General features: G+C 43.4%; 1 protein-coding gene across 1 annotated transcript; it reads left to right on the forward strand.

The window, feature by feature from the left end:
- Nucleotides 1–3,497: 3,497 nt before the first annotated feature.
- Nucleotides 3,498–12,886, forward strand: LOC139668024 (kalirin-like; the record flags this gene model as incomplete). Its single annotated transcript, XM_071547500.1, has 11 exons — nt 3,498–3,560; nt 4,202–4,229; nt 5,168–5,330; nt 6,225–6,346; nt 6,494–6,625; nt 7,694–7,855; nt 8,086–8,164; nt 9,704–9,755; nt 9,932–10,080; nt 11,182–11,320; nt 12,276–12,886. Coding segments are annotated over 11 exons (1,647 nt in total), but the record flags the coding sequence as incomplete, so codon positions are not given.
- Nucleotides 12,887–13,358: the final 472 nt, after the last annotated feature.

A 13,358-nucleotide genomic window follows, 5' to 3' on the forward strand; every position in this document is an offset into this window, starting at 1 on the left:
AGACTCTACTGACGCTACTGACATTACTGAGACTCTGCTGAGAATCTACTGACACTACCAAGACTCTACTGAGACTCTACTGACACTACTGAGACTTGACTGACACTACCAACACTCTACTGAGACTCTACTGACACTACTGAGACTCTACTGACACTACTGAGACTCTGCTGAGACTCTACTGACACTACTGAGACTCTGCTGAGAATCTACTGACACTACTGAGACTCTGCTGAGAATCTACTGACACTACTGAAACTCTACTGACACTACTGAGACTCTGCTGAGACTCGACTGACACTACTGAGACTGCTGAGACTCTACTGACACTACTGAGTGCTGAGACTCTACTGACACTAGTGAGACTCTGCTGAGAATCTACTGACACTACTGAAACTCTACTGACACTACTGAGACTCTGCTGAGACTCTACTGACACTACTGAGACTGCTGAGACTCTACTGACACTACTGACATTACTGAGACTCTGCTGAGAATCTACTGACACTACCAAGACTCTACTGAGACTCTACTGACACTACTGAGACTTGACTGACACTACCAACACTCTACTGAGACTCTACTGACACTACTGAGACTCTACTGACACTACTGAGACTCTGCTGAGACTCTACTGACACTACTGAGACTCTGCTGAGAATCTACTGACACTACTGAGACTCTGCTGAGAATCTACTGACACTACTGAAACTCTACTGACACTACTGAGACTCTGCTGAGACTCGACTGACACTACTGAGACTGCTGAGACTCTACTGACACTACTGAGTGCTGAGACTCTACTGACGCTACTGACACTACTGAGACTCTGCTGAGAATCTACTGACACTACTGAGACTCTGCTGAGACTCTACTGACACTACTGAGACTTTACTGAGAATCTACTGACACTACTGAGACTCTACTGACACTACTGACACTCTGCTGAGACTCTACTGACACTACTGAGACTCTGTTGAGACTCTACTGACACTACTGACACTACTGAGACTCTGCTGAGAATCTACTGACACTACTGAGACTCTGCTGAGACTCTACTGACACTACTGAGACTCTGCTGAGAATCTACTGACACTACTGAGACTCTACTGACACTACTGAGACTCTACTGACACTACTGAGACTCTGCTGAGAATCTACTGACACTACTGTGACTCTGCTGAGACTATACTGACACTACTGAGACTCTGCTGAGAATCTACTGACACTACTGAGACTCTACTGACACTACTGAGACTCTACTGACACTGCTGAGACTCTGCTGAGAATCTACTGACACTACTGAGACTCTACTGACACTACTGAGACTCTGCTCAGACTCTACTGACACTACTGAGACTCTACTGACACTACTGAGACTCTGCTGAGAATCTACTGACACTACTGAGACTCTACTGACCCTACTGAGACTCTGCTCAGACTCTACTGACACTACTGAGACTCTACTGAGACTCTACTGACACTACTGAGACTAAAAAAAAAATCCAACGAATCGGTCGTCAGTCGGCATCAGAAGTGACTCGTCGGTCAGTCGTCCTTCACTGGAGTGACAGATGATGAAGATGAGAACAGAGTCAGAGTAGGAAACCAGGAGGCACGGAGGTTCTCATTCCAACCAAACACACAGCAGCTGATTCCACTGATCGGTTCCTCCTGTCTGGATGAAGGTTGTTTATCAATTAAAGGAACAGTCAGACTCTAGTAACATCTAACAGCAGCCACAGGAACTACAGCAACATCAGCAGACATGTCTCCTCCTCCACCAGTCTCAGTCTCTTTAGCTGCTTATTGGCAGCAGGTTGTTTGGAGCGTAATGCTTGACAGATATATATTTAATTTCAGACTCTCAGCTCCTCAGGTTCTCTTGGTTTTGGAGCAGCTTTGTCGTTGGCTTGAGGATTTTTAGGCTTCGCTGTAGTTTGTTCTTCCACAAATCTCCACAATCACCCATCGTCTATCGGTCTGACAACGATTAGACTCTGGGGGCAACGGCCAATATTTTGGGGTTTCCGGTGGAGCCAGCGGACATCCGGGCCAAGACTTCCTCTTCCGTGTTTTTGTAGGTGTTTTATGTCCAGACGACATTACGGCTAATCTCTATAAACGGATATATGCATATGAGACGTCGTCTCTCAACTCCGACTCCATTAGAAAGAACCTGCTGAGATGTTCTGCTTCTTCTGTGCAATGAGCCAGTAAAATATTACTGACTGCTCCTTTAAATCAGCTGCTGTGGAGTTTGGTTGGCAGGAAACAAGATGGACATGATGAAGAGGAGTGAATAAGAGAAGAGAGGAAGAAGAAGAGGAAGATGAGGTGATTTAGAGAGTAGATGAAGAAGAAGAGGAAGATGATGTGATTTAGAGAGTAGAAGAAGAGGAAGAGGAGGTGATTTAGAGAGTAGATGAAGAAGAGGAAGATGATGTGATTTAGAGAGTAGAGGAAGAAGAAGAGGAAGATGATGTGATTTAGAGAGTAGAGGAAGATGATGTGATTTAGAGAGTAGAAGAAGAGGAAGAGGTGATTAAGAGAGAAGAGGAGGTGATTTAGAGAGTAGAAGAAGAGGAAGAGGTGATTAAGAGAGAAGAGGAGGTGATTTAGAGAGTAGAGGAAGAAGAAGAGGAAGATGATGTGATTTAGAGAGTAGAAGAAGAGGAAGAGGAGGAGATTTAGAGAGTAGAAGAGGAGGAAGAGGTGATTAAGAGAGGAGGTGATTTAGAGAGTAGAAGAAGAGGGCAATGATGTGATTTAGAGAGTACAAGAAGAGGAAGAGGTGGTTTAAGAGAGAAGAGGAGAGGAGGTGGTGATTTGTAGAAGAGGGGAGGAGATAAACAAATTCACCACAGAAGAAGAGAGAGAGACTTTCTTCTTCTCTGTGTAGTTCCTGTGTAAAACATCTGCATGTCATGATGTTGGCTTGGAGACAGTGGAGCTCTGTGGTGAGTGTGAGCCGCTCTCTGGACTGACAGGGTTCTACACAGAACCAGGAGACAGATCTGTAGTAGAACCTTTACGGTGCTGTGAAGAACCTTCAGGAACAGGTGAGATGTTCCAAAGCAGCTGGATTAGAGAACGTCTTTAAGAACCACACCGGGTTCTTTATTCTGATTCAACGGTTTTTCATTTGAACCAGTCGGCATGTTCTTTGAGGTCTTTATGGTTCCAGATAGAACCACAGAACCCTGAAGAACCCTGAAGAACCCTCCTGTTAATGCTGCTATATCCTTCTCTGCTCCCTTGCTTCCTTTCCTTTACTCCCCTGTCTTCCTCACCTTCTCCTCCTTCCTTCCTTCCTTCCTTCCTTCTTTTTCCACTATTCTCTCCTTCTTTCTCCTCATCTCCTCCTCCCCTCTCCTCTCCTCTCGTCTCCTCCTCTCTTCTCCTCTCCTCTCATCCTTCCCATATCTCCCTCTCTCCTTTCCTCTTCCTCTCCCTCTTTCCTTTCCTCATCTCCTCCTCCTCCTCCTCGCCATCAGGAGGTTCACAGTTCAGAAGAGTCAGACTGTGATGATGACCTAGTCCCGAAGACAGGCATGGAGGTACACACACACACACACATACACATCATGTTGAGTGTCCAGCTGAAATGTATGGAAGCCATAAGGTATGGAAGACACATATATTCATACATTTTATTTATGCCATTTTCCCCATGATAACGAGTTAATTGTCTTTGTTTCTTTGAGATATTTATGTTGTTTTCTCCAGATGACGTCATTTTGTTTTCCCAAGATAATGAGAAAATTATCTCATTATTTCCGGGAAAACTGTGTAAATAAAATGTATGAATATACTGTATGTCCTCAATGGGCTTCCATAGAAAGGTTTCACTGCAATACTACTACTACTGCTACAAATGTTGCTTTCTTCAATCGAGGAAAAATATAAAAGAGTAAAATCAAATCTCTGAGTTGTGCTGCTCTCTGGTGTCTCTACCACAACGCCTCTCCACCTGGGACAGGTGTGTTACCTGTCCCAGGTGTGTCCCAGGTGTGTCCCCGGGTCTAAATGCTGTTTCTCTGAGGAGTTGTAGTACTAAATTGTCTTATTTCTGCTTCAAATCGTACAGTTAGAACTGATTTCAGTGGAAAGTTTTAGCATTGCACAGTAGAATTCCATTTCATCTTATATTGTAGTTTCAAATATTAAACTTTAACCTTTGACCTCGTCTCCTTTCCAGCTCCTCAACCCCAACTTCATCCAGGAAGGTGAGAGAACCTGTGTGTGTGTGTGTGTGTGTGTGTGTGTGTGTGTGTGTGTGAGAAACTCTTTGTGAGGAGCTGTGATCTAGGCTCAGTAGACAGTTGGGCTAAGCTAGCAGAAGTTGCTAACTTGCTACAGATAAGCTAACCAAGCAGGAGGCTAACCTAGGCAGACAGGGCTACCGCTAGGCTAACAAAGTAGGAACTGGCTAAAGTTAGACCTATACATTAAATCATTACTTATCAATATACTATACTATACTATACTATACTATACTATACTAAATCAGTCCCTTAAGCTGAAGCCAGCTGTCAGACAAATCGGCTAATTAGAGAGTAGCTAGCTAGCTAGCACTGGAGTCGAGTCGCAGTAGCACTGGAGCTTGAGATGTTCACACGTCCAGCAGAAGACGATGAAGCAAGTCCAGCAGAAGACGATGAAGTCGAGAGGAAAGAACTAAATATAATAATAATAATAATAAAACTTTATTTGTGTAGCACCTTTCATACAAGAAATGCAGCTCAAAGTGCTTTACAACAAAGAAATGACATGCACCAAGTGCTTCACATAAAACTTGATAATAAAAATAGTAAAAATAAGATAAAAATAAGATAAAGATGAGAATAGAATATATAGAATGCATCTTGACATGAAAATAGACGTTGAATGAGCATAAAAACAGGGATAGAATGCCATAATTAATGTAAAGTAAGATGGAGAATAAAACCCACTTGATAATAATAATAATAAATAAAAATAAAGTTAAGGTACTAAAGGTAGAAAAAGCTTCTCAGGGATTAAAAGGTCAAATCAAAAAAGGGTGAAACCAGGTGGAACCGGAAACCAAACCCAATGGAAAACAATGTTGGAACAAATCTTCCTGTGATGATGATGATGATGATGATGAGGATGATGATGATGATGATGGCGTCCTGTCCTGCAGTGTCTCCAGAGTTCCTGGTGCCTCTGTCTGATGTGGTGTGTGCGTTCGGGGAGACGGTGGTCCTCTGCTGTAAGGTGTGTGGTCGACCCAAACCCTCCGTGACCCTGAAGGGTCCGGACCAGAGTCCAGTGGTGAACACCAGCCGCTTCACCATCAACATCAGGTACCGCTCACTGTGTGTGTGTGTGTGTGTGTGTGTGTTGTGTGTGTGGGGGGGGGGGGGGGGGGGGGGGGGGGGGGGCTATACGGTAATGATACGGTAACACTTTACAATAAGGGTCACTAAGTTAAGGGTTAACTAATGTGTAATTTACTAATGGTGTTCATGTTAACTAAGATATTAATTTATACATTATTTAATAGTTTATAAAGATGACTATTAAATAATGTATAAATTAATACCTTAATTAACATGAACACCATTAGTAAATGATTACCAGACACATTAGTTAACTGTTAATTAAGGGTTAGTTAATGCTTATTAAGCATTAACTAACCCTTAACTTAGTGACCCTTATTGTAAAGTGTTACCAACGATACAAACTCAAAACAGAAAAAAGAAAAATCATAAAAAAAAGAATCAACAATAACAATACATTAAAAAAGGCACACAAGGTTATAACGGATAACAAACCAGATATGACAAGATATCTGCTAAAGTTATTGGGAAGACATGTCATTTAGATACTAGCTGTGTGTGTCTGTGTGTGTGTGTTCTTGTATTTCTGTACTTATGAGGACCAAATGTCCTCATAAGGATGGAAAATGAGAAAATCCTGCAGAGTGAGGACGTTCAGCTGCCTCTCACTTCTTTAAGGTTGAGTTGGTGTTAGGATTCAGGTTTAGTGTTTAGATTAAAAATAGGATTAGGTTACAAATGTGTGTGTGTGTGTGTGTGTGTGTGTGTGTGCGCGCACTTTCCTTGGTTTGTACTGACTGTACTCTTAACACAATGTCACTTAGAAATCTAGAAGTCTAAACTGCATTTAAAACATTTTACAGACTTAAAGTTTTGTTTCTTTCTTCACCTCCCTCTTCTCTCCTCTCCTCTCCTCAGAGACACAGGTGACATTGTGTTGAAGATCTGTAATCTGATGCCTCAGGACACTGGTATCTACACCTGCGTTGCCGTTAACGACCATGGCTCCGCCTCCTCCTCCGCCTCCATTAAAGTCCAAGGTACCTCAGCTGGGTTAAAGGGCTGTTCCACTGCAGCCAGTCATTATCTGTAATTCATTGTAAACGGAGCAGCTGTAGGTCTGGATGGATGGATGGATGGATGGACCGGATGTGTGGATAGATAAAGGTGTGTGGTCTCTCCTGCAGGTATCCCAGCAGCCCCTGGGAGGCCGGTGGCTCAGGAGGCCAGCAGCACGGCGGTGATGCTGCACTGGCCGCCTCCGGCCTCGTCCGCCCACTGCGCCGTGAGCAGCTACACCGTGGAGTACAGACAGGAAGGTGATCCATCGGTCCGATCGGCTCATTAAACAATCAATCAACAGTAAACATGTGGCAAGGATCAAAACAAACACAACAATACTCTTCTTATTTATTATGGGCAAAAACGAAGGGGTTTCAGCTAGAAGCCATCATCAGCGTAATCAAAACAACAGAACAGGTGAGGTTCAAACACCAACCAGAAAAGAGAATACATAATTGCATAATAGGATCCATCTGTGAATGAACCGCCCAGATCCAGCCTCTCCTGATGAAGGAGGAGTGACCACAACGATCAGAAAAAACAATGACTGGTGTCACAAGCTGAAAAGTAATAAATATAAAACTGAATGCCCAAGACCAGAAACATATAGCAAGACACTATATAAAAAGAGCTATTAATACATGAAGATGGACATAAATAACAAAACAATCACTGACTAATGAATGCTCTGTGTAAATAAAGAGCTCAAACTACTCAGTTAATAGAAAAAACTCCGAAACAGGATATGTCTACAATGGGGACACACAGCCTGTAAAAAGAAATAAAAGAAGAACTATATGACCCTGTTAGCCCAAATAGTTTACATTTTTCAAGAGAGCATCAAAAACATTATAAAGAAATAACCTTTATAGTGTATGTACATACATTCACATTGTATATGAGCCTCGATAGAGGAAAATAGTAATCCACAAAATACATATAAAGAATCCAAATATAGCAAGGACAAATAGCATGTAAAATTTTAATTAAGAGCTATATGCCCCCGTTAAAAAGTTGGAGCCCTTTCAAGAGTATATAGAAAAAAATATCATGGAAAAAATGTCAAGACAAAATACATATACAAAATATAGTAAAGATAAAGTCAAATCAGTAACAAATGTGTCAAAAATGAACGACGGAATTAGTTGATGTTGTTTGCTTGCGACACACAGACTAAACCTCTATCTTTCTTTTCTTTTCTCTCTCTCATTCTTACTTGCTCTCTCTCTCTTTCTCTCCCCTCCTCTCTTTTACACTATTATTCTCTCTGTCTGTCTCTCTCTCCATCCCTCTCCCTTCCCCCCCCCCCCCACCCCCCTCCTCAGACTCGTTGCTATGGCAGCAGGCCTCGTCCAGCAGGGAGGAGTGTGTTCAGATCGAGGCTCTGATCCCCGGGGGTCACTACCAGTTCAGAGTGAGAGCCTCCAACCGCTGGGGGGGGGGGCCGCCCTCCGAGCCCTCCAACATGGTGACCCTGCCCAGCTGCAGTACGCGCACGCACACACACGCACACACACACACACACACACACACACACGCACATTAATAGAATTTTCTAGAAACAAGACACAATAGAGGCAGATCACTGCACTGGTATCAAGAAAATGACACTTGAACAAAATTCCTGAAACAAATGATTTTGCATTAGAAACCAATAGAGTTCTCCTCTACCCCCACCCCCCACCCCCCCCCTACCCCCCACCCCTCTCTCTATCAGACTCTGGTTATGATGGAACTGGGATCCAGTGGAAAGAAAACTTTGAGTCAAGTTTCTCTGAGATCTGTGAGATCGGAAGGTAAAACGGTTTTCAGTTTCGGTTTTACACATTTTCAAAATAAAGGAATTGAACTAAAGAGATGAAGTCACTACTACAACTACAGATAACACTTTACAATAAGGCTCACAATTAACAGTTAGCTAGGTAATCATTTACTACTGGTGTTCATGTTAACTAAGGTATTCATTTATACATTATTTAATAGTCATCTTTATAAACTATTAAATAATGTATAAATTAATACCGTAGTTAACATGAGCACATTAGTAAATTACACATTAGGTAACTGTTAATTAAGGGTTAGTTAATGCTTATTAAGCATTAACTAACCCTTATTAAGCATTAACTAACCCTTAACTTAGTGACCCTGTAACAACGCATTATGTAATAACTCGACAAAATGTAATACATTTTCACTTCATTATGTAATAACACCCGCATTTTGTAATAATCTGCTGCATTTTGTAATAATCTGCCGCATTTTGTAATACACAGCCTGAACGCAATATGTAATAAATTTTATGGTCTTTTTGGGGAGCTCTATCAAAAGACCATTGCAGTAGTCTGCTAGAAAGCGTGAAATAAAAGTTTTTCCAGGTCGGCTTTTGACATGAAGTCCCTGAGTTTGTCTGCGTCTGTAAGATGATAAAAAGCTGATTTTGTTACTGCCTTTATGTGGCTATTTAGACTAAGATCAGAGTTAACTATAACGCCGATCTAATTTAATATTTGGGAAGTTTAATTTAGTTTAACTGTTAAAAATATAACGTGTACAGATGAAGACATCCATTTTGGTTGGTTATTACATAATGCACTGTATTATTACATTTTCATCATAAAAAAAAGTGCATCTCCCGCATTTTGTAATAACCATCACAATATGTAATAAATTATTACAAAATGCGGGGAAATTTATTACAAAATGCCGGTGTTATTACATAATGAAGTGAAAATGTATTACATTTTGTCGAGTTATTACACAATGCGTTATAACAGATGTAACCCTTATTGTAAAGTGTTACCCAACAACAGTTTACCACATTACATGAATAACACACTGCTCATCTTAGGTCAGGCTTGTTGTGACTTAATCACTTTAGTTAATGTTCAGTAATACATGAAGAGTTCAGGTTTCAATTTACATTGTCATTAACAAACATGTAGAATAACATTATGCAGTTGTTTATTGTGCATTTAGTATGAACTCATCTTTGTTAATGTCACTGTTCATGCTTAATTAATGTTAGTAAACACGTGAGTTAACAAACATGTATAACAACATTAATTAATGCCGTTGTCAGTGTGCATTTAACATTAACTAATCTTTGTTTATGTTGTTATTCATGTTTAAATCATGTTAGTAAATGCATTAGTTAACGTTAGTTAATGAACACTTAATGTACAATGTTACCTGAGTTAGTTTGACCTGCATATTGAATCCACTCTCTCTCTCTCTCTTTCTCTCCCTCCCTCTCTCTCTGTCTCTCTGTCTCTCTCTCTGTCTCTCTCTCTCTGTCTCTCTCTCTCTCTCTGTCTCTCTCTCTCTCTCTCCACCAGGGGAAGGTTCTCAGTGGTCAGAAAGTGTTTGAACAAGACCACCAAGAAAGAGGTGGGCTATTGATCAATGGATTGATTGGTTGTATTGATTGATTTGACTGAATGATTGATCCTGAAGGTGTTGTGAAAGTTATATTTATTTGCACTGTTCCAGTTGCAATACACTTTATTTTCATAAGTTTCCGTTTGGTGTGAATTCTTCAGTGAATCTGGTCTTTTGTCCTCCAGGTCGCGGTGAAGTTTGTGAGTAAGAAGATGCAGAAGAAGGAGCAGGTGGCTCATGAGGCCGACATCCTGCGCCACGTCCAGAACCACCAGCTGGTGGCGCTGCAGGACACATACGAGTCTCCAGCCTCCCTGATGCTGGTGCTGGAGCTGTGAGTCTGACTGAGCTCCGTTCACCTGAGCTAAAGTAGCTAGCTAACTAGCCAGCAAACACACTGATGTTACACTTTTTCTCAATTGTTTACACACTAAGAGTGGAACTATGCACACACTGGTGAAAACCTGAAGCTCATGTGTCAACAACAAAGATTTCTGCAAAAATCTAAGCACAATTCCTTTGTTTTCACTCAAATAGCAATTCTAAATCACATTTTTGCACAACTCTACACACAAAATCTCATCATTTAGCACAATTTTCATAATCAAACCTTGTTTGTTCACATGGAAAACACTGGCCTTCAAATGCCGAATGCCTCTAATTACCAATTGGTCTCAGTCAATTTTTACACAATTTTACAGTATACACTTGAATATGTAACATGACCTCATGACTCAAAACATATATACAGTATTTTGATGGTTGTGTTTTTAAATTTATCACACCAGTGTGAAATCAGTGAAATAAGACCTATTCATATGAGGCCTGTGTGAATAATTTTGATGGAAAAAGTCAGTTTTGAGAAGAGAGAACATGGTTTTGAATGCATGAATGCATTTTGCAAGAGATTTGTATAGTTTTGGCAAAAGGTTAACTGTTGCTGTGCTCTGTGTGCAGAGTTTTGAGAAATTGAGCTATAGTTTCAGGAAACGCGTTTAAACAATTGAGAAAAACTGTAATGTGAACATGCTAAAGCTAGCTGCTACTGTGTGCTAATCAGATGTGTTAACAACAAGACAGTGATGGTTAGCTGACCAGATGCTATGGTTAGCTAGCTAACAAGCTGACATTATCTAAACACTAAATCAATCAGATGGATCAGTGATGAAATGATCAGTTCAGTCAGAAACAGACAGAAATTAACCGTCTGTTCAATTCTGTTGAGACGACAGAAACACAGTCAGCTGTTCTGGACCTCCAAGATGGCCGCCACCTGAAAGGTTTATAGGGGAATAAATAGATAAGAGGAGTGAGAAGTGTCTTTGCCTCATATGTTGCCTCGACTCAGCTCTTGAAAAGCACGGCGCTGGGGTAAAACTCTTCCCTTTTGTGTGTGTGTGTGTGTGTGTGTGTGTGTGTGTGTGTGTGTGTCCAGGCTGGAGGACGGCCGTCTCCTTGACTACCTGGTTGCTCATGATGAGCTGATGGAGGAGAAGGTGGCGTTCTTCATCAGAGAAACACTGGAGGCTCTGCAGCACCTGCACACCTGCAGGGTGGCACACCTGGACCTGAAGGTGAGAGAGTGTGTGTGTGTGTCTATGTCTGTGTGTGTGTGTGTGTGTGGGAGGGGGGTTCAGTTGTTTTTTGGGTGAACTATTCCTTTAAGGTTATTGATTTCAGTCCATGCACCTGCCTTCGATCTCCTCATCCTCTCTCCCTCTCTCTCTCTCTCTCTCTCCTCCACCTGTCTGTCTCTTCATTCTGTCTCTCTCTCTCCTCCACCTGTCTGTCTCTTCATCCTCTCTCTCTCTCTCTCTCTCCTCCACCTGTCTGTCTCTTCATCCTGTCTCTCTCTCTCTCTCTCTCCTCCACCTGTCTGTCTCTTCATCCTGTCTTTCTCTCTCTCTCTCCTCCACCTGTCTGTCTCTTCATCCTGTCTCTCTCTCTCTCCTCCAACTGTCTGTCTCTTCATCCTGTCTCTCTCTCTCTCCTCCACCTGTCTCTCTCTTCATCCTGTCTCTCTCTCTCCTCCACCTGTCTCTCTCTTCATCCTGTCTCTCTCTCTCTCTCCTCCACCTGTCTGTCTCTTCATCCTGTCTCTCTCTCTCTCTCCTCCACCTGTCTGTCTCTTCATCCTGTCTCTCTCTCTCCTCCACCTGTCTGTCTCTTCATCCTGTCTCTCTCTCTCTCTCTCCTCCACCTGTCTGTCTCTTCATCCTGTCTCTCTCTCTCTCCTCCACCTGTTTGTCTCTTCATCCTGTCTCTCTCTCTCTCCTCCACCTGTCTGTCTCTTCATCCTGTCTCTCTCTCTCCTCCAACTGTCTGTCTCTTCATCCTGTCTCTCTCTCTATCTCTCTCCTCCACCTGTCTGTCTCTTCATCCTGTCTCTCTCTCTCTCTCTCCTCCACCTGTCCGTCTCTTCATCCTGTCTCTCTCTCTCTCCTCCACCTGTCTGTCTCTTCATCCTGTCTCTCTCTCTCTCTCCTCCACCTGTCTCTCTCTCTCTCTCTCTCTCTCTCTCTCCTGCAGCCTGAGAACATCATGGTCGATCTCCACTCCTCGGTCCCGTGCGTCAAACTCGTCGACTTTGGCGACGCCGTCCAGCTCTCCGCCCACCGCCGCTACGTCCACCTGTTGCTCGGCAACCCCGAGTTCGCCGCTCCCGAGCTCATCCGCGGCACGCCGGTCTCCGTGGCGACCGACGTGTGGAGCGTGGGCGTGCTGGCCTACGTCATGCTCAGCGGCGTCTCCCCGTTCCTGGACGAATCGCCGGAGGAGACCTGCGTCAACATCTGCCGCCTGGACTTCTGCTTCCCGGACGACTTCTTCCGGGACGTGAGCCAGGCGGCGCGGGACTTCGTCTCCTCGGCGCTGCGGCAGGACCCCAGGAAGAGGCCGAGCGCCGCCACCTGCCTGCAGCACCCGTGGGTGGGGCGCGGCGGGGCGCACGGCGGGGAGTACTCCAAGACGCCTCTGGACACGGCGCGGCTCGCCACGTTCATCGACCGGAGACGGCAGCTGCACGACGTCCGGCCCGTCACCAACATCAAGGGGCTGGTGAGCAGCAGCATGGGAAACACGCTGTGAGGAAGAGGATTTGGGTTTCAGACGTTCAAACACGGAAGAGAAACCAGACTGTGACCACCAAGACATTTCACTCTTACATTTGAAGCATTTAGCCGATTCTTATCCGGATAATGTGCGAGCAGAGTAGAGATTCAGCGTCTCCTGGTTACCGGACGGTCTTTCTAAACACCAAACCCATCACTAAAACTAGAAGGGCACTCGGAGAGCGCAGACCTCCGCCAAGGTTCGTTCTATTATTGCTTGTTCGTGAGTCGGATCCGGATCCGCTCCAAAATTGAATGGGTTCTTCCTTGGCCCATGCTACACCCTTCCACCAAGTTTCATGAAAATCGGGCCAGTAGTTTTTCCGTTATCCTGCTAACAAACAGACAAACAAACGGCACTGAAAACATAACCTCCTTGGTGGAGGTAATAAGTATTTGAATCTTTCAGCTGCATGACATCCAGGCTGCTGACTAACATCTCCTCTAGCCAGCTAGCAGCAACATGGCCGACTGTATCAGTTTGTTCAGGGAATTTCAACCT

This window comes from Centroberyx affinis, unplaced genomic scaffold (assembly GCF_046629955.1).
Source record: "Centroberyx affinis isolate AG114_WGS23_722 - 3 ecotype Tasmania unplaced genomic scaffold, CSIRO-AGI_Caff_v1 ptg005960l_1, whole genome shotgun sequence".
Classification (NCBI taxonomy): domain Eukaryota; kingdom Metazoa; phylum Chordata; class Actinopteri; order Beryciformes; family Berycidae; genus Centroberyx; species Centroberyx affinis.